Below are 26,076 nucleotides of genomic sequence, written 5' to 3' on the forward strand. Positions count from 1 at the left end.
TTGCTACTAAAACTCCTAAGGGGGAGAAACACAAAACAGCCCCGAACAGTTGATTCTAACAGAGCAGTGTTTCTGCAGTCAGATCCAAATCCTCCAAATATTCAGGCTCTGTCAGCTATTTATATGCAAGACTTGTACAGCCATGCTGGCTCCAGAATTTAGGGTTAAATTCTATTTAAATCCAGGGTGGAATTTTCCTGATTTCAGGAGATAAGATTTTACCAGAAAAATTCCTCCCCCAGCTCTGCAGTGGAATTTTGCTACATATACTTCCTTTGGCCTCCACTGACCCCTTTGAAACACTTGTTTCTCTACCATGGAGACATTCCAAAAGAAAAGTTTCTTTAGGGAATGCCTCAAATAATCTAGGAAAATAGTTTCATTAAATAATATTGCAATTAGCGATCTGACTGTAAGTGAAGCAAACATAATGACAAAAAAAGGGGCTGTTTTACCATGTTGGCGTTCTGGCACTGGTTTGGAAAAATGTATAGGAAATACTTCTTTTAGCGTGCTATATGTGCTTTGGTCAAAAACGATTAAGGCTAATTCACAACAATGTTTTGCTATACCTCAGTCCTTTCAAAGCTGGGATTTCGCTTGCACGACATAATTCATCCCAGCTCTTCTCTGGCAGCCAGGACGGATCTGGATTCTTGTACTTATTCTTGAGACCCACACCCCCAGTTAGTAAGAACATAAACTCTTGATGTTCTATTTCATTTTTAGCCCTATATTAAAAAAGATGGATAATATTCAGTTATTAAGACACAGTTTTACATAATATAAAGAGTTCTTTAATTACACTTCACTGCTATTTAGTAATACTTCTACTACAGTAACAGCTGAGATCAGATCTCAGTATTCTATATAGCTAAAAAGCTGTATGGTAAAAATGACTGATTAAGGCTATAGCAAGGGTTTCAAGAGGTTAATGATATATATGCTTATTTGTTTTTAAAAAGCGCAATTATTCCTGATTTTTAAAGGCTTTATAGAAAATAATTGGTTCTGAGAATACAGTAGACTTACAAATTGGCCCAGGAAGAATGGTCCATATACAGATGTGTACCCATTGCAATTAAGTAAGTATGCACGTTACGGTCATGATTGTGCAATTTTGAACTTATCTTTCCTTTCATAACGCATTCACACAAAATTACAAAAAAACCAGGAAGACGAAACTAAAAAGCCAGTGGAAGAGAGAAGACTGCAACTGACATCTCATGTATGCAAAAGGATAAAAAAAGAAAGAAGAGAGAAAATGAAAAACAAAGATAAAAGCCTAGAAGTTGTTGCGATGGCACGTTTCTGTCTTAGATTTTTTTTTTTCTAATATGTGTCGTGGTTTAATCCCAGTCAGCAACTAAGCACCACCCAGCTGCTCACTCACCCTCCCCTGCCCCAGTGGGATGCGGGAGAGAATTGGGGGGGGGGCAAAACCCATGGGTTGAGATAAAAACAATTTAATAGGACAGCAGAGGAAGAAAAAAAAAATTATAAGAGAATATACAAAACAAGTGATGCACAATACGATTGCTCACCACCTGCTGACTGATGCCCAGCCCATCCCTGAGCAGCGATCGCTGCCCCCCGGCCAACTCCCCCAGTTTCTACACTGGGCACGACGCCATAGGGTATGGGACAGCCCTTGGGCCCGTCGGGGTCAGCCCCCCTGGCTGTGCCCCCTCCCGGCTCCTTGTGCAGCGGATGGAGCATGGGGAGCTGAAAGGCCCTTGACTTAGTATGAGCCCTGCGTAGCAACAACTAAACCATCAGTGTGTTGCCAACGTTATTCTCGTCCTAAATCCAAACCACAGCACTATACCAGCTACTAGGAAGAAAATCAACTCTATCCCAGCCAAAACCAGGACAAACATTTTCTTAAATAATAGCAATTGTTCTTGACATAAGGATGCTATGTAGCACTACCTAGGTCCTTTAAAGGGAGTCAGAGATGTATCATTGACAAAACCACTGATTTAAATGAGCATAGGAACATTCTTTTCATAACGTGTCCAGTAGTAGTGATACATGCGCTCACATACTCTTTCACTTGTAAATATTACCAGTATTAGAAAACCCAAAATATTCATGGCTTACTCCAAAGGCATTGTTATCAATATGCATAAGAACATGCTATCTCATCAATACCTTTTTCCATGATAATAAAATCATTAGTTTCTGTTATTAAGAGACTGCACAAAAATGAGCTTACATGAGAAGATTACAACATAGCAAAAACGAGAAGAGCAGCTTGTCCTTTTCAAACAGTGAACGACACACATTGCAATACAAATTGTATGTGAAGTGGTCATTTAGATATCGAAGTCGCTTCTCCAAAATTTTGGATTTGTTACTAAAAAGAAAAGAAGTGAGAAACTGAGACTTCAAATTGAATAACTTAGGCAATCAGTTAAGAAATCTAAATCTATTTAAGGTTGTGGAAGAATTATATTAGACGCACATGCTCCATAAGGGACTTAGATGCTCATTTCCCCAGAATTTCAATTACACTCAATGTTTTACTGCTCTTTTAGAAGTCCCAAGCAAAATAATGAGCTGAAATCTAATTTGCCACAGTTAGGTGGTGGCACTCAGTGTTCATAATGGAGCCTAGTTCAGAACAAGACTTCACCCTTTCTAAATCACATTCTTAAAAATACTTAAATAAAGCACATGCTTACAGCTCATGATTTGCTCAAACATTAACTAAAAAGAGCATTTACTTCATTAACAAATCATATTTTGTTTCAAAAGCCTGCATTTAAGGAGGGATAAGAGGTAAATGGTTTCAAAATGGAGGGAACTGTTCATAAGAAGAGAATGAAAACACCTTATTTTACATCAGAAGGACTGTATTTACCTATCATGAACAGAGTTGATGAAGAGATTAACAAACCAACTAAGGGAGTACTGGTACATGGGATCGATGTTTGCCAGGTCTGCAATACTAAAGAACAGCACCGATGAATGCTTTGCAATAGGTCGATAGCCTTCTCGAGATTCAGCTATTTTAAGTTCTGTTTTCTCTGCAATCTAAATATCAATAGTAGTGGAGAAAGAAAAGGTTTCAATATTCTCTGTACAGAAATATTACTACTTAATAACATTATTAGAATAGTTCTATACAGCTCTTTGTAACGCCAGAGTAAGACAACTTTGATGTTCCAGAAGGCACAATCACAGCAGGTAATGACTACGCTAGGTAAAACAAGTACTTGCCCCTAACACGGTACTGCCCGATCTATTTACCTATACTACAGGATGCAATAGTCAAAACAAAGGACAAAGGAGGCACAACAGTTTCGCTGCATCATTTAGCATCAAAAGTATCTGTCTATCTCTGCAATATTCAAAAATATGACTAATTGCAGACTGGTTATGTATTTAAGCTCTACTTATTCTACTGTAAATCAGCTTTATGCAAAACAATACTTGACTATTAAAAGGTCTTTCAAAATTTGACCATCAGACAAATTCTGAGATTACATTTGGTAGGCATTAACAAATAGCAGTAAGGCCAACATCAGCTTAAAAAAAAACACTAATATTTGATTTCTGTGAAGTCTATAGTAACTAAAAAGAATGTAAAAAATATTTATTCTCTTAGCAATGTTATTTAGCTCTCATTGACTTCAGCTGATATTTTATGCATTAAGTGTAACAAAAGACTCTGCGCTTGCGTACTTATATTAGTTACCCAGATTATTAATGTCTCCCTGAATATTTTTGTTGTTTAAAAAAATTCATTCCTTCCTTTATCTTAACATGTTACCTTAACTTCAGAATTTATTACTTTTCACTCAGTCCTTATAGATAGATACACATCCTTTAAAACATTTGAAAAAACTAACAGTAAAGATTCTAGAATGGATCCAATTTTATTTCTCTTCACATTTCACAAGCACAGAATTTCCTCCTTATGCTTTGCATCTAATTCACAGCCCTTCTGCTAGCTGCAAATTTTAACTTTTAATTTCTCTGTATTGTTAAGGAAAGCACACCCGCATGTTCCTTACCTGCTGTTTTTTTGTGATCTCATTAGCCATTATTTTAGCAGAATCCAAGACCTTGATAGCAGTCTCGTCTTCCAGAATATTCCCTTCAGATGAATGTAAGGTTTCTAAAATTTTCTTCTCAATTTCTTTTAGATGCTTTTTATTGGCTGCAGATTGAAGGATGAGAGCATTTCTTTCCTCTTCTAATTCTGGTCTAATGAAGGAAAACACATGAAACAAAACCAGTTGATTCTCACCTTCCATTGACTGTAAAGGAAGCCCATGAAGATGACTCCCTCTTCCTACAATAAATATTTGTGAATATTCTCTTTGCTTTAAATAGGTTGCCACTGTTCAGCATATATTTATAATTCTGAGTATAGATTTCTTTGCATAACTTCAGTTCAGTATTTGGAAACAATGGTCTAAGCTTTAACATCTTCGCATTTTGCAAATGTCAGCGCATCCTACTTTTCCTATACTATATCCCTGCTGCCTAAAAAACCACCATGTGATATGCGGAATAAGTTTACTGCTGGAAACACTTTTTTAGCAAACAGAGTTTAGACCAATTGCGTAGACATTTCCGTACATCCCAGATACTACTTCTCTGTATCTCTGTGAGGGTTCAGGTAAGACCCATATTCAGTTTTAGAGGTACTGTGCATTTGTTTCATGCAAAATTAAAATTAAATCCTCATAATTCTGCATCCTTGTCTGGCAGCTCAGTCACACTGCAAGAATCACAATACAGATTTAAACTTCAAATAATATTTACATAGTTTTCTAACATTCAAGGAATATTTTAGGAGAAAATTGCCATGAAAAAACAATGATTTTACATCTGCTATTTTAATTAACTTGTGGACACTTACCTCATAGTAAACATGACAATCTGTTTCCCTAACAAACTTTTTAGATATGAAAACTAGAAAAACAACTTTTTTTTTTTTTAAAGCTGCTACTGATCAATATTTACACCATGTAACATTCATTTTGCTTTACAATAAATTCATCTCATTTCCCTGGAATTACGCCATAAAAAATTTTAATGGCTATTTGCCATAACGAGAGACTTACCTCTCTTTTGCTACGACAATACCTAGCAATTGATCTTCAAGTCCCTCTGGTGTTATCATAAAATTGAGCAGAGAAACTTTTGTAGCAAGTTCAGGCATATAACGTGGATTTCTCAGTTTTGTGGTAATAAAAAACTTGAAATCACTGGAATACTCAATAATGGTCTCACCAAGCCTGATACAATCCATGCCTCCTAAAGTTAAGATGAGAAATGTTAAGAAAACAGTTACCTACTTCAATTCCTTACCAGAAAAAAAAAAAAAAAGTTACTTGTGTGATTAAATAGAAGCAAATTTCTTGTCAATGACAAATTTCCTGAAAAGTATAAATAAATAAATAAATAGATCTGATACTCTGAAAAACTCTCACAGACTTCAGCGAGGCCACATTTTACTCTTAGCAGATGAAATTGAATCAATCCAATTACTTTCAACGTGCATATGCAATACTGGAGATGGTAACAGAGAGCTGTGGAAATATTCTCAAATATGATATTCTTACAGACTATTTCCTTGAGTTACCTGTCTGAAATAGGAATCTATTTAGGAAGTAAGTATGAATGTGAAAACCAGTAAAGATAAACTACATAAGAAGAAAGTAAAACATACTTGTGCATGTCTGCATTTTTCTGTCTTTTTCCAGGAGGAGAAGACAGGAAAGTTGATAACCAAATTCATAGCTACTTAGCAAGTTTCAGAGAAACACAGGAAAATTGTGCCTTGAGCAAAATGCCCTCATAGCTTTTCTTGATTTGTGCAAAATTTAGTAAATATTAGTATTAGACTGAAACATACGAAAATGAACAAGCAAAACATAATTTCACTGACTAGTTTTCCCTTGCAGAGTCCAGTGTCTTTTTAGTCTCCTATAGTGACATGGTGAAGGTTTTCACATAAGACCACTATCATGTGATATATGAATGCTGTTTATTAAAAAATAAAATAAAACTTCAGGCTGTTGTGAGATTACACTCCTCTTACCACAGGCAGCAGTAAATCAGAGGGTAGTAAGAAAAATATCAGACAGTACCATAGATTGTAAGATGAACATTAATGTAAACTACTTCAGGGTTCAGAATTAATTTTGCTGTACCTTGTTTAAAAGTCTGTTTAAGTAGCAGAGGTTCAAGTGATGGGTCTAGTTCTTCTCCAACATTTTCTAGCAGAAGTGGAGTTCCAAACTGAATGCAGTTCTCCACAGTTCTCATATAATCTGTGTCGCTGACCTTGATAACATTCAGGTGGTTTTCCTTCTCAAAATTCTTGATCCATTTATTTGCTTGACCTTGAGGATCAATCATTAATGGCCTAGAATATACAAGAAAGTTTACTCAGTGCTTGCAGGAGTTTTTGAAAATTTTAAACTATTTTAAAATGTTTCTGTGCCAGGCTGTCAAGGAAAAAGTGATACAATATTGATTCTGTTACTCTAAGAGATCAGTGAAAAATGAATGCATAGGTGTTTTATGATAATTTGAAAAGTAATACCAAAAACAATTTTAAGAGTTGCAAAAAAGTGTTCATAACATTTTTCATAAAATACACCAGAATGCAGAATTCTTGTAAAATCTTGTTCTCCTTCTCCCCTGGAATTCTCAATATTTAGAATTTATTTATTTTTACAAATTTTGTAAAATTAGATAAATAAATATATTTAAATATATTAAATCTCATATAAATATATATAAATAATATATAAATATATTTATATATATCATTGTTTCACTTAAAAAATAAAAATCAACAATTAGTTGCAATTTAAATCGGAGATGTTGGTATATCAGCTAGTATAAGACTGGAAACGTAAGCAGGGCAGGGAAAGGTGACAATATTTTAATTTTGTTCAACAGATTTGTCCTCCTTTGCACTTGCTGATTTCATCTATGCGTGTGTATTTTAATAAGACAGGCATGAATGATATCAAACATCTCCTCTAACTGCACCCTCAGAGAACTAAGCAACATTCTAAAAATGGAATTACACACTGTAATCTGAATGTAATCTGAATCTATCATGAAGACTAATTCTTAACAGAACACAGATCACAAGAGCATCACTAGAAAGTTTTATAATCTTATATTTCTACTGAGTGGAGATGACTTGCAGCTATCACAAGTTTTCATATAATGTAATAGATATCATCCTTGAAATAAAATTTCAGTTGGAATAAAAAAAAAAAAAAAAGTTAAAGGTCCTAAAAGAATCCTTCCTATAAATGTGAATTTCACACACAATAAATGTCTATAAAACATAAAAATGTCATCTGATAGCCTTATAACTCTAAGAACCTGAAGGGGACTGTGGTATCTGGTCCCTGCAATTTACACAACCTGAGCTGGATATAAAGATTCTACTCCTGCTTTCAATTACATTGTCTCTACAGAAGCTACATTGCCTCTAGATATTTAGTTTGCTTTTTTTAAAAAAAAGTGAAAACTTGTTGGGATTTGAAAATCAAACCTTTTTGTCACCTACCAACGTCTTGAATTGTCAACAATGACCCCATTGTCTACAGAAAACATGTCAGTTGGCAAACCAGCAATATTCCAGGCTCTTATTTTTATTGGGTCACCAAGAGTCTTACTCAAAGAGAAATGTTCAGAACAAGGGATATTTTTCTCCTGGGAAAAAAAAAAAAGAAAATAAAACCCCATTTATCTTTATTCCGTGTTTCTTTACATCTTTTATTAAATGCCACTTCAATCCAAAGTGACAATGTGCATTTCCTTTCAAGAGTTTCAAATAGGTCAAGTATAAGTAAAAATTCTGGGAAAAATAAAATCATAGCTTCAATAGCTAGCTGTACTTCCCCACTGAATATTTACTCTTTCTCTCTCCAAATTTTGTAGGATTTTTCCATTTTTTTGTACATTCTAAATGTGGGGCGTTTTGTTAAAGTTATGACAATGCATTACCTTAAGAAACTCACACAGTTGGAAATCATCTAATGACTATATCTTCCATTAACTCAGTACAGTAATCCAATGCTGATTTGTTACTGTTTAATGTCAGTCACAATCAGTGACTTCAAATCACTTGATTTATGAATTATGGCATTAGTAGAAGTATGTTGGAACTGTCCCTTTGCAAACAGCATAATCAATCATTTAATTAACATATAAATACGTGACTAAGTTATTAGAGATTTTTTTTTTTACATTACACAATGGCATTTTAAAGTTAATTATTTCATTTAAAGGCAAAATAGAGAAAATTCTGAGATTTTATTTAAGTAATAATCAAGCCTTAAAAAGTCAATGATGTGCTCTCGTTTCTGCTATGCTACTTTAAGTCTAGAGTAAATTCACTGATTTAATTAAATTCAAATTTACAGAATATTGGATCAGCAAAATTTATCCCATTGATCTTATTGCGTTTTACTAGGCTAAATTAAAGAAATGACATGGGATTTTTGAAGCCTTTTGCAGTAGTCCGGAAAAAAGCAAACACTTATTTAAATCTAAGATAACCTTCTGACCTTGCACAGTTTGCTCCAGTCTTTGGTACATTCTTGTCGAAATCCAGCAGTAAAAGCTCCCAGATATGCTATCACACCAGCTGATATCAGAACATCTCCTGTCAAATTATCGTACGTGTCTTGAAGATCATTTGCAGCATTATTCCATCTATGACAAGCAGAAAATACAGGAAAAAAATGGTGCTGAAATCTCCACATTAATGATATTGACAATAAAAATCCACCTTTGTTGTTTATCTTAACTTCAGGTAGAGAATAAGGACACTGTGAAGACTTTCTCTACAGTTCTCCCAATGTTGCTGCCCATATTTTTACATTACAAACCATTAGGAATTTCAAGGGCCCAGACTGTTACACTCTTCAGCAGTACAGCCCTCAGACAGAGACACAGCTCAGAGAACTGAAGTTCAAACTCTATTTCTACATTGGCTGTTATATCCGACATTTGAACTTTAACCTGACCTTGATTTCTCTCCACCAAGGCCTCCAATCAACTTCTCTGCTCGTTCTAGTTTTTTAGCACACAGATCAACCTGGAATTCTAATCGAGCCTTTTCTTCAGTCTTCTCAGTGAATGTTCGTTCCAAAGCAGCCAAACGATTTTCAACTGCTGCAAGTTCTTCTCTCTTCTGATTCAAGAGTGTCAGTGTCTCTGCTAAGGACTGCTGTGCCTCTCTTAAACGCTCTTTCTTGGGTGCAACCACCTATTCAAATACAACCAATACACAAATGCTTAAAGCACATTTTTATAACTTTATTATTTAATACAATGCTTAGGGTGAATATACCAAGGAAAGGAAAGATTTCATAGCACTGAGGGACTAGGATCAAAAACGCACCTTTGCAACCCTGTCATATACCTCCATTGCCATAATCCATTTGCATAAACCCTCTGCTGCCGAGGAAGCTTTAGCCACCTTTTGGGGATCAAACTCAGGATTAGTCAAGTATTCAGCCCGAATCTTCTGCATGACAGCTGCCTGGATAGCAAAAGAATTACATCTCATCAAAGTCTTGTGGCTGACACTTTAAAATTACACTGACTGATTGCCATTTCTCTACACAATGAAACAGGGAAGAACTACCTCGTATTAATTACAGTAGAAACCACTGCTCATTTGTTTCTTTTCATTTTCCTATCACTCTTTGTGGTCTTTTCCTGTTTTCATCCTAATCCTATCCTTATGCTTTATAATAATATGTCTTCCATGTGGCAGCTACCTAAGTGCTAAGAGCATTACAGTGACACAGAAGCCTTACTTTATGCTGTCCCTTGTGCAAAACATGCTAATTTCATTATTTGCTATCTTTTCACAAGACACAGCTGTTGGGTATCATTATAAAAATGTATTTCTACCAACATACGGCAAAATCTAAATGAATTACACTGCTGTGCCAGCTTTTGGGGACCAGTCTTATAAAGGGCAAAGCGTATTTAATTTCCACTGAATTCGGCAAATGGCAAGAATCACACGCTTGGATAGTAAGATCTTTGGGGGAGATGGCAATATTTTAAATAAAGTCATATAGCTAGTACCTTTCTGCATTTATTGTATATTTTCTAGTATACTTAACAAAATATTACCTGTTTTGTTAGCATTCATTCAGTCAAAATAATACAACTAGAAACAGCCATTAAGAGCAGCACCAATGTGGACGGTTATTTAAAAATAGAAAGAAGTTTATAATGCCCGAGTAATTGATTTAGAAAAACTAGTACAAAAAAAGGCATAGAAAAGTTGGACAGGGATCAAATGTTCCCTGGTTCCACAAAAAAAAAAAAAAAAAAAAAAAAAACAACACACCAAACCCCAACCAAAACATAAAACAGAATACGTGAAATGAGGCTAAAAGGACCCAGGTTCAGAAGAACCAGAAGGAGCTAGCTCTTCATACCACTTAAAGCAGACTTCTGGAACACTTTCTAAAAAGATCTTGTAGATAGAGAAAATTTACATGGGCTTAAGGGGACCCAAGAAATTACAGAAGAGAGATCCACTGAAAGCTACTAAACACACAAAAACTACATCTAGCTTTGGAAGTCCTTTATTTAGAGTGCCGGAGGCTGGGAGAATATTTGGAGAGATTATCATATATACTGTTCCTGCCCCTTCCAAGGCACCTACCTGCTTATGGCCATTTTTGGACACAGGACAATGAACAGGACAGACTGTTGACTCTGATATGGTTTTTTGTGTGTTATTCTTACCTTTTGATGAGATACTACTGCAAAGTTAGAAACAACTGTGCACAGAAGGACATTTCATTCAAATAGAAGACAGGCTGTATAGAAGCCTTAGGAATTCCTAAAGGGAATTCTAAAGCCTTCTGAAACGCCACTTAGAAGGCTCACCCTGAGGAATTTTGACTTACTTGCCATGACCATACTCATCCTATAGAGATACCCTATCATATTATAAAGATCTTTGGTCATAACAGATGTTGACTAACTTGGGACAAATGGGGCCTCTAATATAGTATTTTCTGGTCCCCCCCGCCAGAAAGTATCTACTTGGTAAAAATCACTGAAAAATTAGTCAGAATTCTTACTGGAATATTGTCCTTGTCATACTCTTTCAAATCCTTTAAGAAATTCATGTCACCAAGCAGTTTCTTGCTTGGAGCCCAGTAATCCAAAATCTACAAAACACAATAGGAAATATCTTTTCAAGCTTTAAAACAAACACATAAACAATACATGACAAATCTCTTAATTAAAACTCATGCATATTTAATACCGACGACATTGCATCTCCCTGAGACGTCAATAAAGGAGAAAGTCTATCAGATCAAACATTTCCCCCAAACCATACCTAAAGCCAAAACCTGAACAGTGTCTCAGGGAAGAGTTACATATTATCTATATACAAGTCAAGCAAATTGAATGTGTTCTTTGCACATTATGAAACTTAAAAAATTTGGAGTTCTGGAAGCTTTCAGTAAAATAACGGACGGAGGCTGTAAGTATTTGCCTACTTTAGTGACCTTGGGCGATCTTGTTTATTGAACAAGTTCTCTGTGTTGAGAAGAACATGAATTACACTTTTATGTGAAACAATTGTCTGCCATTTTACCTTGCCTCCGGTCCCTGAAGGATCTGCAATTTTTTCAGGTTTTATGTCTTTCATGACACAGACAGCAGCCATGACAAGTTTGACACCAGACGGAGGATTTTTCATTGATTTGACAATTGATATATCAGAAGGCTAAAATAAAAATCACATTTAAAAAAATCATGACAAACGTTATCCCTTTCTTACCACTAAGATAAATTAACTAACAGAAAAAAAAAAGGCGAATTACAACACCATTACCAATGAACATAATTACAGAGGACTTTTAGAAGGGATCATACAGTGTTAGCAAGACAATTAACAATATCCATCAATGTATCCTATGCAGGGGAAATAAAAATGAAATAAATGCTAGTAATTGTAAACTAATAATTAAAATTATGTTTTAAAAAGTCCAGGTCAGAATATTTTTTGATACACTTCCATAAGCGTCATCTAAGACATCTCATACACTTCATAACTCCTACTAAACTACCTCCTACTATACTAAATTCCGGCAGGACTTTCTCAACAATACTGCTTTCAGATCGCGTGTTAAGTCATGACAAGGACAAAACTTTTAAACCAAAGATCCAGATAATTCTTAGCCATAAACAAATGCCATGTTACACACTGGGGGTCAACATTAACTTAGCCGAAAGAGGAAATTCAGCTGATACCACTGCTGGTAACTTCAGGTTTTGGTTACTTTTCCCACAAGTGGGCTTTCTTGCAAATAAATAATTTTTTAAATGCACTGGCCCCCTTTGTATTCTGAATACATGAAGAGGAAATATACTGAACGATGACTGTACAGGGCCTTTCCTTTGCCAAAACCGAGGAAATGTAACACTGTTCAAGTTCTTTTCATCTTAGTGCATTCTTTCCCAAATAAATGGATGGAGTTTCATCATGTTAAATAACTCTTTCAAATGCTGAAGTTTAGATCAGCTTGCCTTCAAGGTGTCCAGAGCATCAAGTGCGGCCTCCAGGGCTGGAATCGCCTCTGCCAGGTCACTCTCACACTCATCTTTCAACGTCTGAGCTTCTTCAGCTTTTTCTGTAGCAATTTCTTCATCTACTTTTACAGTTTTTCTTTTTTGTTCTACTTCTGCAGATTCTATTTCTATAGTCTAAAGAAAAACACATGGGTGAGCTTCCTATTGAGCAGCAAACGATCAAATAAACTGAAATTACCTAGTATAGCACTTTCGGAATACTGTAAAATATAAAGAGAAAATTGAAGTATTTCAATATTTTCATATATTTTCAATTTATGTTAAGGGAATAATTTGTTTCTTAGCATAATGCAACATCATCATGGAGCTTTAACAGTAGGTAAACTGCATGAAATCAGATTACTGTCAATAAAAGTTATTTTAAGTATGTTTGAAGTTCAGGAGACAAGAAACTCCTCATATTTGTGCATCAGGCTGTACCTAAAAAATGACTAGCTTTTATAGTGAGTTTTCACAGCTTCATAGGCTATAACATTGACTACTGAATTTTTTTTTTTTTTTTTTCCTCCAGTGAGGAGTCAAGCCTCCATCCAAGCACTCCCTTTTCAGTTCTACATAAGTGACATCTGGTTTTCTTAGAGATTGGTAAGAGTAGATAGAAGAGATATCACTGTATCTGTAAAAACACTTACAAATCAGAAGCAAGTGCATAAAAACGTCAACCAAATCCTGCTTTTTTGTGATGCAACGGTAACATATTAGATAAGCGTATTTTTGCAAGTCACAACTTTCAAAAACACCTAAGAGATTGGTTCCTACATCCCACTAAATATCTATGAAGCTAATCCTTTTTAGGATCCTTTTAAAAATCAAGCGTATAATCCCTGTGCATGCAAAGGCAGACTGTGCAGAACTGTTCTTGTTTATTTTATACACTGAAGAACTATTTGTGGTTTTTGCAATGTTTGTGAATGATCTTGGGAAATCCAATCTAAACGCTGTTAGCACAAAAGTTCCTCTAACATCCTTCAGCACAGAGCTTAGGCAAGGACTGTATATCCAGAGTCTGTATCTTACGTAAAGAACACCATTTTCTTCCAGTTCCAGGGATATAAGCATACATAGTGGGAAGTTTCACAATACTGCAAACCTCAGTAAACAAGTGAGCTCGAAAACCTGAACTCAACTCTTATTTTCTGAAAGTCACAGGTCAGCAACCTTATACAGGCATATTCTTTCAAACCTGGCTAGAATCAGCTGAGATACTGAAGTAGAAGTACATTGAACGATTAAGATTCCTCATTCAAAGCTAATTATTATAAAAGTGAAATTACGGATCCCAGGTATACACATGCTTACATTAAAACCCACAAAGTTGTGTGTGTAGAACTCTACCTTCATCATGTTTGCATTATCCAATTTAGCCTCTTCCAGTTTGGGCTGCAGCTGAACTAGTTCTTGTTTCATCTCGCCAACCTATACACATGTAAAAGAATCAGGTAGGATTAAGAAGTGCCAAGTACAATTTCCAACAATTTCTATAAGACTTAGATTTTACCTAATGACTAAATTTATGGATAGAAGGAAATAACATTCAGTTTCAAACCAGAACACTTCCGAGACTTATTTTTATCTCATATGTACAATCTCTAATTTTAAGAGCTACGTTCACTCATAGTCGCCTCTTAATCATTTAGGAAAGGGAAGGTCTGTTCATATACTGCTTAGCAACACATGCTTAGAGGTCTCTGGCCTCTAGCACAACTGCTATGACTGTAGGAAAGAAAAGGCAAAATGTATTTCTTACAGTTTTACTGTTGAAGATCAAGCTAAACAAAATATGAAGTAATGCTTTTGACTGACTTCTCCAGGAAAAGACCTGCTTTTGCCAAACATCTTGTATTTTCAGTTCCATTTTCATCCTCACTCACTTGTGATTCAGCAAAAGCTAGCTTATCTAGTCCATTCACATATTTCTTCTTGGCTTTCATTACAGTTTCTCGTTTCTGAGTAAGAAGTTTCCGAAACGCAGCAATAAGTTCAAGATAAGAAGTAGCAGTAACATAATTACGGCGTCCCAGATTTTGCAAGAACCTATTAAAAAAAAAAAAAGTACCTTTAAGTTTTGTTTTTTCTTATTTAAGTCTTTTTCTTATTTAACTATTCTTAGCAAACTTACCTGTTTGACAAATAATAGGAGTAAACAATTTCGACAGTTTTATATAATATTTTTTATGTAGGCAGATAGTATACCTTAACTTTTAAGACAGAAATTAGTAGTAATGAAACTCAATCACCTATTTTGTTGTTTCTTACTTCTAAAAATTTAACTTTTGAGTTCTCTGTTGATCAATTTACTACTTTCAACAGCATAATCTTTTCCTTCTTACTATTTCTATAAATTAACGAGTTGTTTTCAAAAGAAACAGACTGACCTTACAGAGAGTGACAAAACTGAAGTATGGAAGTATTTACAGATGGGCACAACTTCCTGACGCTCACTGTCTGTGAGCTGAAGTGTTTCTAAGAACTTATCAGCCACACGTTCAAGGGCATCTTCAGGCCACGGCTGAGGCAGAAGTGAGGAGAGATGCATTTGTACAATTCAGCTGTTAGTAGCCTTCATACTTTAAACACAATTTTCACCATTCAAAACACCAGAATGAGACACGCTAGTCCCAACTATGTCTCAAGAACAACGAACTGATATAAGGGTCAGATCAGGCAGCAATCTTTTCTGGCAACTTCTGGCTGATCTTCTAGTTAAAAGCTACATGTTGCCATTCTATCCAAACATTTCTGTGTCTATGTCATCCTTTGGCAGAAAAATTAATTGACGTCAGCACCAGGCCAAGCTATAGAGCTAACTGGACTGTATTGAGAGTAACACTGCTTATATTTAGCGCTGCTAACTACAGTAATTTTCCAAGTTTTATTCTGCTATAAAAGATCTACTGATAAACAACAGGACTTGTATTTGCTGGTCATTCCCATGATGCATGATCTGCTTAACAGGCAGCAGCAATTATGATCAATTATGATCATTTTACAATCACATTGAAATGGTTTCTCTAGCCCTCTAAAAGATACACATTAAGTGATAAAATGACAAATTACCATCAAACTGAGACTATTCACTACTTCAGAAATGTAAAATTTGTAGCAACAAATTTAAGTTTGTGTAGAAATACTGAGATTGTGCACCAAAGAGCTCCCAAAATATTACAAAAAATGCCTATGCTATTGTAAAATTTTGAAAAATGTGGAGTACTACTATACAGAAGGTAAGAGAAAAACCTAATGGGACGTGAAAATATAGATTGTTAGAAAACTGAAGTAGTTTGTTGAAGAAACAATATAAGTATTTTTGCATACCTGGAACCAATCAATAGTACAGCAGTTGATGAGTGAGGGAAACTGCCTCAGACGATTGCGGAAAGCATCTCCAATCGGGCTGAATGCTACCACAATATGGAGATTTTCTTTGCAGCTGTTCACAAAAAATGCAAACAAGGCCAAGGGACTGAGTTCTTCATGTTTATTGCCAGCCTGAACTATCGCACGAACACCCTGAGGAATAATACATAAGGTAAAAACTGTTATATAATTTCTCATTAAGCACTTCCGAAGTCCTATAGCAATCCTGCTAATGATAGCATCACCATGAAATAAAATTTTTTCTCGATATATGAAACAAGTAGAATAAACTAGAAAAACAGAACAAGTAGTAAATACTGTTTGAGAATAAGACTACGATATTTGTCTGTGACCCTGACAACTCATTCCAGAAATTACCATCTGCTGCTTTGAGCAACTGCAAGTACATCAGAACAGAAACTAAAAATCCATCCCAAGATGAGTTCCAGATGGATGAGACACATTAAGATGAGACAGAGGGTTAAGACACATTCTGAAAAAAATCAGAATTCATAATCAGCTCCCTCAAGAAATAAAGAACCAAAGCCTTCTAATGATAAATACCACTATCAGGCTTAATTACAATCAATCTTTAGTCACTCAAAGATTTAGGAGATACAAACAGATGAGGCAAATTACTACTGTCATTACACAAAAGCAAACATTTTTCTCATCATCTACGCTTTCAGTGCCATGTAAGTCCCCTAAGCAACATTTCAAGACATTAATTTACTAAGAACTGTTTTAGCTTTAATATAAATACGCTGTATTTACCTAATCGGAGAGGAAGATTTAAGTTTCAAACATCAAAACATATTCCATTTGTTCATTTACCAGAAATAATAATCTTTCAAAATAAGAAGTCTCTAGATTTGAAACTAAAGACTACTTATGAAAGTATTATCCTCAATTAATTAACAATCCATGAATCACTGACTATAAACCCCTAAAACTCAAATTGTTCTTCCACAAAAGCATGTATACATTACATAATCCTGCAATTAAATTAAATGACAAAAATTAGTTTAGTAGCAATAGATCAAAAGTGGAAATATTTTGATGGAGCAGATTTAAATGAGTAGAAACCAACTTTGCTCCAGTTGGCATATTACGGATAGCTACCAAGTTCTAGCATGCACCAATTGAATATGTTCGTAAAACAAAATTGTAAAAGAGCCCCATTATCTTAATGTTGTTATATACCTGGAAAGAATGAAACAGTAATAGAGAAAGATGATTAGAATTATAATCTAACTTCTGTGCAAAATACATGGAATCCAGGTATCAACATGCTACATAAGTGCAAGAAGAAAAAATACAGTAACATTTATCAAGTGATATAGCTATTTCAATAAAGGACATCTGCATATGTACTAAGAACCACTTTGAATGTCAACTAGAAGCACACCTAGGTAATTTATTAGTAAATATACCACAGAGCTATGAAGACAGCACAGCATACAGTTCCAAATATTGTTAGCTAACATGAAGTTTCCAACCTGATGTACACAAAGATTGATGACCCTCCCTCCCAACTGGTGACTGCTATTTTGAAAATCCAAGCCTGATTTTAGTTAGAATTTTTTAAAAAACTGCCTGAGTACATTGCATCTTGACTTCTGAGCCTGAATTCATGGAGCACCCTTCCCCAACTTCTCTCTGAGTAGAAATGTCAAGACTGAAATTCTGTCTAATGCCCTAGACAGCAAGAGTCCATTGACAAAGGCAGGCTGTTTTCTTCAAAAAAAGTCTTTGTCCTTAACTGATCAATGAAAAAGTTATGATGTACATTCTTCTTCTGCCAACAGACTGCAAAAAATAACTATGGCCACGGGGTATTTGTGAGCAATCAAAGTTCCCTACGCGCACAACTTAATGTGCTTGTGGAACAGAATGCCAGGTCAGAATTAAAGCTAGTAGTAGGCATAAGTGACTCCCCATAAGTTTACTAATAACTGGCTGATTTATCTAAGGTCTCCAAAAAAGTCACCGAATTAAGTGCATATATCCAAAAGCCACACTTCGCACTGAACTGACAAAATAGCTTAAAAGGCAGGTGACATTAAAGAGAATTTCTCAAGGTACCTCTATAATTTCTTGTTTTTCATCTGCTGCAAAAAGATTGGGTACTTCCCCAGTGTTGAGGACACTGTCAACATCTTCTAAAAAGCTTTCTTCTTTAATTTGTGCATCTGTGATTATAAATACAGTTTTCAAGCCTTTTACACCTGCATTCTTCAGAAGACTCTAAAAATGCAAGACAGTTAAAATATTGTACATTCTAAAACATCCTTCCCCAAAATTAAGTCAAAATGCAGACAGGTTATTAATACTCACTTTCAGATCTTCTCTCCACTCATTTGTACCATAGGTCTTTGAAATCTCCGGTTGAAAAATACACACTTTTGCCATGAATGCTGCTAGACGAGTCAAAGACTGACGTCCGCTTCCTCCCATTCCAACCAACAAAGCATTACCCCCTGGCTGCTTCAGAATACGGCTTATACGAGACAAATGTTCCAACACATACCTGTATTTGAAATGTGCCGATTACCAGAATGGCAGAAACACGTATACATTTGTGCACCTATAAATCTGGGAAACAAGTATAGAAGTAGCATCTCCAAAACAAAATTCTGAAGGCAGGGTGGGGGGAGAGGAAGAAAGGGAATGGGTATACACCACGAAATAAAATGAAACTCACAACTCCTCTATTGTACAAATACCAGTATTTAGCTAAATTACAAATGACTACAAATTACTGAAGGGAATGGGTGGTGGTGAGAACAGGAGCACTATATGAATAAAGGTGTCGAAGAAAGAAAACCAACAGAAATTCTCTACTTCTAAATCATAACAGTATTATCAGTTTTAACTTTCTTGAAGTATATAGTTTAAATACTTTTTAAAGGAACAACTGGGGGAAAAAGGGTTATATCAACAAACCTCTTCCTTCCCTCTGCCTCTGACAGTGTTTTATAACTTACATGTGAAACAGATATTGGCACAACATCTTCAGAAAACAGTATCTGCACATTACCGAGAGTCCTATCTATTGTGAAAGCATAAGCATAGTTCATCTTGGAATATGCAGCAAGGTCTACAGGAGATGGCCTGTTTAAGCACAGGGCATGAGGTAGTTAAAGTAAGCTGAGCAGCAGTTAAAAGTGGTCTCAAAGAAAGGTTAAAGCATTTCAAAGAAAATAAATTCTTGTTTATTTTGACTGACTAGAAAAATAAAGCAGTCAAATCCAGATGTTACCTACGAGATTGGACTCTAAGGCTACAGTGAGACATGCTCTCCTGGCTGCTGTTCAGTGAGGTAACTGGCATATTGCTTTTGCACTCAGAAGTGGCCTCTGATCAGAGGCTGACAGCTCTTCAAACTCCCAGAATAGCTGTATATACAGGTACTCACAAATCCAGCTTGTCAAAATGTCCCAGACTGAAACAAACTACTATTAGAAGTGTTTAAACTAACCCTAATCGCCTTCACAAAGCATCTACATGTCAAGTCACACTGGCAAAAATGGAGAGGGAGCAATCCCTAGCAATAGGGAGGAGGAAGGAGTTGGGACCTCCTAATCTGTCTCAGTTGTAGCTCTGCCTGATCACACATTAAGGTAACAATAGCAGCCTGCAGAGTCTAAAATTTCACAGGATTAGTTGCAGCACCAGGCTGGGTGCATGCCCCAAAGTGGGGCACGGCTGTGCTGCACAGTAACAGAGCAGACGGCTATGATTGTGCTGTATCTCACTCTGCACCTCACCACCTTACAATCTTGGTCCTTGATGAAACGAAAGTCCAGTGGCTGCAGGCAAAACTGACATCCATCTTCACCAGTAACAGAGGCCTAGCAGAAGTAGAGCACCCACCTGATTTGGGGCACAGTGTTTCTTTAACAACCAAAGAATATATTCAAAGCACCTTAGGAGAAAAACTTCCCATTATTTACTTTTGGGTAGAAAAAAGCAGGGGTAGAAGAGAAAAATCAGTTCACTTCCATCCAGAAAGGTGTCACACCACACTTTTGTGGATGCATAAAGGGGAGAAGACATACAAAAAACACAGCCCACAAAATTAGATACACTGAATTATCTACTGTTTAAAGCTCTTAATAATACAGATCATATGCACCTGAAAACTACAAGGTTCATTCTTGTTTTGTGGGTTTGGTTATATTCATCCAGACACTGCTCCACAACATCACCGAACAGCTGAATGCTTGGAATTTCAACATAAAGCCTTTCATCTCCCTCAAGTTCTGGAACCATGTAGTCACCGAAAAACAAGCTTCTCATGTTTTCTTCCGTTATCTATGGTAAATATTCAACAAATTATAAAGTTTAATATTTAATGAATATACTCCTCATTGGAATTTTAGAAAACAAAGAAGAATTTAGACAAATACTCAAGACGTGAGAACAAGCACTCAAATATTTTGACTCTCAGACAACATCCACCTCAAAATTGTCTATTTCCCATATTAAACAATATACTTATTCTTAATTTGTTCTTGGAACACAACTGGCTCAAATAGCCATTAACAGTCACATAATCATGACCTTCAGATTGCACCAAATTTATAATGATGTACCTGTAGCAATTTTCAATATATTATCAAATGGATAACGAAGACCACGAAGTTATTTCTTCTACATATCAATGAAGAAAAAAAAAAAAACAGAAAAAAGGAAAACAAGACATACAGTATAACATGATTATACAACATTTTAAATACTAAAATTTCATAACAATTACAGAATGCTGTTTACCACACAGTATCTCAGTCACAGGCTAAATTTAAAAGGGAATTTATCCTGTAAATCAGATCTCTGGAATTCCATTTAAGAGTATTCATACTTGTATTTCTCCTTGCAGGCACAGTGCTATCTGCAGATCCCAGCTACTTTTGTGGCAGTGATTTATAAATTACTCTGGTTGTTTCTGTTATCTTATCTCCCATTGCCCAAAGATTCAGTACATGCTGCTACGTCTCCAAGAAAAGACATAACAGAATTTTTTTGAAAAGTTGCTCTGCTGACCTACTGATTAAATGGATGCTTTATTTCTATGTGCAGACATCTAGGAGCTTAATAAAATGTTAGGCTTGATAAATTAAATTTCTAAGATGTAAATATCCAGGGGGTTTGGGGTAAATCTGCAAAAATGTTGCACTGGTTTTTAAATTGAATAAGAAACAAGTTTTTGTTTCACTATCAGATACACAAGATTCTTTTATGGCAAAGTAATAAGTTTACTCACATTTTACATTAAATACTTTTTGAAAAGGATGTTTATGTATAACAGTTAAATCCTTCCAAACATTTTTACATTTTTTTTCCAAAGAAGGCATTTTGCCAAAATCAATTCAAATTTTCAAGTACATTTGATCCAAAATTTCACCTGTGATTAAGAAACTTTTTAGTCCTAACTTTATAAGGAAAGCAGGTTAAACTGTTAACTACAGGTTAAACATGATACTCACAGGTGTGTTTCCTTGCTTCAGGTGTGCAAAAACTGAATCAAATGGTTCTTTGAAATGTTCTTTCACAATATCTTTCATTAAATTGAACAACCAGGCTCTATCACTGTCTTCCACTAGACGGTCATAGAAGACACGAAATACCTCATGTACAAACAGCCGAATCATTACATGTTTGCTTTCAACTGATCTTCTCTTAATGAGCAAGCAGCCATGGATAACACGTGAAAAGTCACGCAGGTTGAATGTGTAATGAGATTTGGCTGGTGTGGGCAAAAGATTTTTGATGGCTTTCTTATACACCTTAAGACAACAACAACAGAACAAAATCAACAAAACAGTAACACCGACTATATTATTATAATAAATCTTAAATGTCTTCTAAAATTGTATTTCTCCAAGAGAAACATTTCACACTTAATAAATCCTGATAATGTTTAAAGATCTCGAAGTCCTCTGAATATATTAGATGCATCTCATGCAGTCCTGGAACATACATGTACTACTAACCTAATTGCAGATGGGAAAAGTAATTGTAGCAAGTGTGAAGAAACCTGTTGTAGGACCAGGAATGCCACTCAGATCTCTTGACTTCCTTTAATTATACAATATCCTCCTTCAAGTGAAGGACTGAATGATATGTAATGGTGATTTCCTAGATTTCAGTTGTTTAAATCTATTTATTTGCATATCTACAAATTACTCAAAAAGTCAATAAAAAATGCTGAAGGAACAGGTAGATCAAGAAAAGTGTCTTTTGACTGTGTTTTGCTCTAATCTGGAATGCATCAGCTGTTGTTAGCTCATGCTGTTATGACAGAAATAGTGCCATTTCTCATTACACTGAGCATAAATAACATGAAGTGAATGCTGACAGAGGAAACTTTTAATCTGTCTCTGTATACTCAAAGGCAATTATCAAACATCAACCTGCTAGAAAAAAAAGGGTACAGCAAAAGCAAGTGTTACAGGCTTGACTATATCCATGGTACTGAGTACACATTTCGTCTGTTGTCCTATGTCTAAAGCCAATTCCAAAGCCCAGTTCTTCCATTACACTTTAATCCTAGGAGTTGGAGGGTATTGCTTACCAGGATGAAAATTCATGTTAGAACAAATTCTCTAGCAGTCAAATGTGTAAGAGCCTAATAGTATAAACAAAATTTGATGCAGTCTGATGAGAAATACCTGCATGACTGTATTAAAAGACAACAGTCTGAAATTGGTCCAAGATGTAGCCTGACAAAACTGAACGTTTTAAATATGTAGTCAAGTGCATTCATATCACTAGTAGCTGCTACTATTATTTTCTGTTTAGAGAAGCAAAACTTGCCAATTTCTTGTAAACTACTTTTTTGTTTGTTTGTTTGTTTTGGAAGGATTAATTGAACCTACAAAAAGATTTCTAGTGGCAGTAGTCAGTCAGCCTTGTGATTCATACACTGAACGTATTACCCAACAGAAGTTCCGAAATACCAGCTCTGCAAGTCCTTGGGATGAGATGGATTCGGTCTTGAATATGTCTTTGGGTATAAGCAGGAAAAGTCTGAGAAAGGCCTCAGTTCTGCAGCAGAAGGAAGTCACATCCCTGTGAAACTTCAGCCATTTGATTTTGCCTTTGAAGCTGATCAGATTTTCTGTCAGAATTTTTCATTAGTCAAATATTAGCTACCTAATGCATTTCCACTGAACACTTATGGTAGGCAATAGACTCATTCACACTGCTAATGATTTCTGCTACATAATAAGCCAGCAAAGCTACACCTTGATATTATGTCTGTAATTCAATGCTTCTTTGCAAAAATGTCACAAATCACCATTCCTTTTTTTATGTGTATGGTACATTGCAAATGTGACACTTGCTAAAATTTGTAACGTGGAACTTCACAAAACGTTTAGAAATTCCATACGGCTGGGCCTAATGGCTTTCAGTTTCACAACATTTCTGTGATGTCTTTTGTCATACTGGAGTCAGATTCGACAGAGCTGCATATTCACATTGGCTTCCTTAGTCTGCTGTGATGTGCCCATAATTAGCATAAAGACTGGGATAGGAAGGAGGAAAGTGGAGAAAGTGATTTCTTCATTCTTAGTCTCTCCAAGAAGGAATTCTGGAAGGGTTGCAATTCATATTTTCATTTTGTCTTTGCGTGTGACAGCTTCCTGTCTGACCCCAAAGAGATTCCACACTCATCTACTTGACATTATGTGGACAGGTACCACTGAGCCGACACTAACACAAATTCAAAGACAATTTTCCTAGAATAAGAAGGTTACTGCAACAATAAAACTAGGACGTTTTGTCAAAGCAGATGAGGCTGTATGTTAAAAATACTAAGAAACAAAATATCTAAAATCTCTACCCCACCAACTAAGTTATAGAGCCAGTGGAGCTTTACTGAACAAACTAAGGGAAACTTCCATTAAGGTATTTGCCTCTTACCTCTAAAGTGGCAGTAACAATTTGATTTCCAGTTGTGAAGAACTCAGAAGAAAATTCACTGGTCCGTAGGTAGAAAGCTACTACGGTAGAGAAGATGCGGACCATTGTTTCATCGCTAAAAGAATTAATAGTGCAAATGCTGAAGTGTCGCAAAAATCGAGGAGTAACAGGATTCCTCCCACCGCCTGGAGGCCCCATAGCAGCAAGTAACTGTACATCAACAAGTGTAATTTTAGATGTGTCCTTTAAATCATACCTTCAAAATAAAATGTGATGTAACGTTTAGATAGTTACAGATACAACACATTTGTTACAGCTTAGATGCATTTATATTACAGCGTACTCTCTGCATGCATAACATCCGTGCTTAAAATATTATATATTACATACTATATTTTTAATATATATTTTATATTTTTTAAAACAAACAAAACAAAAAAACCACAAAAAAAACCCCAAGAACAACTAGCCTTATAACTATGACCCAGTTAATCTCAACACATCATGCTGGCCTGAAAGAAAGATTATTTGTTTAAACTGGGTTACATAAAACCTAACATGATATTTTGAGACAAGTATTTAAAACTGTAATGTGGTAAGATATATTGTCTCTATTCAAAAGCAACAGATATTTGAGCCTGGAATCACAAAAGGAACAGCATTTGAGAAGTGCCTGGAATCACAGAATAATTCAGGCTGGAAGGGACCGCAGGAGACCACCTGTTCCATTCTTCCTATCTAAGCAGAGCTAAAAACCTCAAAAGCAGGGAAGACCTTTAGCTTATTTTTCTTCATGGCTATTACCAGATCTGATTTCATTGTTATTTTAAAAAATTATTTTGAAATGTTGTTAAAAAAAAAAAAATTATCTTGGGTGACAGTAAAAAACAATGCAATGAGTAAAATATATAATTTTATATATCTATATCTCTATTCATATCTCTCTATATCTGCCAATTTACTCTGAGGAAGAAGAGAAAGGAAAGAAACAAGGAACTGCACTGGAAAAATAAAAACAATGAAAAAGAGACAAAAAAATCCAGGTGTAAAGGAATGATTTTATTTATATATACAAGTACTGCTGAAGTTCAGCAATAAAACTTTCCAAGAAACCCAAAATGAATCTGATGATCAATTTCCTAAATTGAAAAGTCACTTAAACAAGAGTTGTTTCAACTTTAAATAATATATTTCTGTATAAACCAAAGCTATCTTAACATTTACAAAGCACTTGAAAAAAGTTTTGAAAATAAAATTCAAGTGAATAAATAATTATAACAGGAAATGCAGCAACAAAAAAGTTTCAATTGTATTTCAAATAATTACCAAAATCCATGGTCACAGAACTGTCTTAAAAGTTCTATAGGAGGCTGTGCACCATACTTCTCCAAAGCAGGCATATTCATATCATCTACAAAAATAACGCACTTTTTTCCCATTGGAGGGCCAAAGACTCCTTTGCGCCTCTTGTCCAGCCTGGCCATAATAATGTTCTATAATGCAGACAGGAATATTCAAAAGAGAAATTAAATATTCATATATGTTATCTTTTCGAAACATAAGTTATCTGTTCCACTAACCTGGGTCTGATTGGCACTGGTTCGAGCTGAGAAATTAATGAAGAAGGGAAAGTAGCGTTCCTTTTCCAAGTTGTTCATTAACTTGTCCTTGACATACACAGATTTCCCAGTACCTGTTGGTCCCACTAAAAGCAGTGGTCTTCACAAAGAAAGAAAGAAAGCATACAGGCTGCGGAAATCTAACAAAATATAAACTAATTGCAATTAGAAGTCAAAGGTTTTACTAACTTGCCCTGCTTGTTCTACCTCTCAAAACATTACATGCCTTAAGAAACTAAAATGTTTTAACATATTCATATAACCCTCTCATAATTTTAGTTTGCTGCCACCAACAAGACAAAGGGGACACAGAGAAAGAGACGTTTCTCGTTGCCTTGTTCTACTGGCTTTGGAGTATGTATGAACATACATGGGAGTTAAATTTCCTCCGATAGGTCTTGCAGTAGTTTAAACTTCATAAAACTTTTCAGCCTTGAAGTTTAACCTGAGGCTGTTTTATATTTCATTCTCTTATATGATCTGACCATAGCTAAAATAACTGATTTTGATATGACTAATCAAAGAAGAAAAAAAAAAAAAA

The 26,076-nt window shown here is 35.4% G+C and overlaps 1 protein-coding gene across 1 annotated transcript in view; it reads right to left on the reverse strand.

The window, feature by feature from the left end:
• DNAH12 (dynein axonemal heavy chain 12) overlaps positions 1-26,076 on the reverse strand; it is a 72,496-nt gene that overhangs the window by 11,150 nt on the left and 35,270 nt on the right. The window contains exons 38-61 of the mRNA XM_087744360.1: positions 25,497-25,635; positions 25,243-25,409; positions 23,917-24,172; positions 21,477-21,776; positions 20,126-20,304; positions 18,325-18,517; positions 18,073-18,234; positions 15,946-16,140; positions 15,006-15,139; positions 14,502-14,664; positions 13,966-14,046; positions 12,568-12,744; positions 11,633-11,764; positions 11,109-11,198; positions 9,398-9,538; positions 9,021-9,262; positions 8,559-8,706; positions 7,556-7,701; positions 6,174-6,388; positions 5,082-5,274; positions 4,023-4,215; positions 2,867-3,039; positions 2,219-2,359; positions 573-731 (exon numbers count right to left, since the gene is read on the reverse strand). Coding sequence (XP_087600486.1) covers positions 573-731; positions 2,219-2,359; positions 2,867-3,039; positions 4,023-4,215; positions 5,082-5,274; positions 6,174-6,388; positions 7,556-7,701; positions 8,559-8,706; positions 9,021-9,262; positions 9,398-9,538; positions 11,109-11,198; positions 11,633-11,764; positions 12,568-12,744; positions 13,966-14,046; positions 14,502-14,664; positions 15,006-15,139; positions 15,946-16,140; positions 18,073-18,234; positions 18,325-18,517; positions 20,126-20,304; positions 21,477-21,776; positions 23,917-24,172; positions 25,243-25,409; positions 25,497-25,635 — 4,119 coding nt within the window. The remainder of the gene's footprint in view (positions 1-572; positions 732-2,218; positions 2,360-2,866; positions 3,040-4,022; positions 4,216-5,081; positions 5,275-6,173; positions 6,389-7,555; positions 7,702-8,558; positions 8,707-9,020; positions 9,263-9,397; positions 9,539-11,108; positions 11,199-11,632; positions 11,765-12,567; positions 12,745-13,965; positions 14,047-14,501; positions 14,665-15,005; positions 15,140-15,945; positions 16,141-18,072; positions 18,235-18,324; positions 18,518-20,125; positions 20,305-21,476; positions 21,777-23,916; positions 24,173-25,242; positions 25,410-25,496; positions 25,636-26,076) is intronic.

The sequence above is a fragment of the Nipponia nippon genome, unplaced genomic scaffold (assembly GCF_047370975.1).
Source record: "Nipponia nippon isolate SJK-2023a ecotype South Korea unplaced genomic scaffold, ASM4737097v1 scaffold_9, whole genome shotgun sequence".
Taxonomy (NCBI): Eukaryota; Metazoa; Chordata; class Aves; order Pelecaniformes; family Threskiornithidae; genus Nipponia; species Nipponia nippon.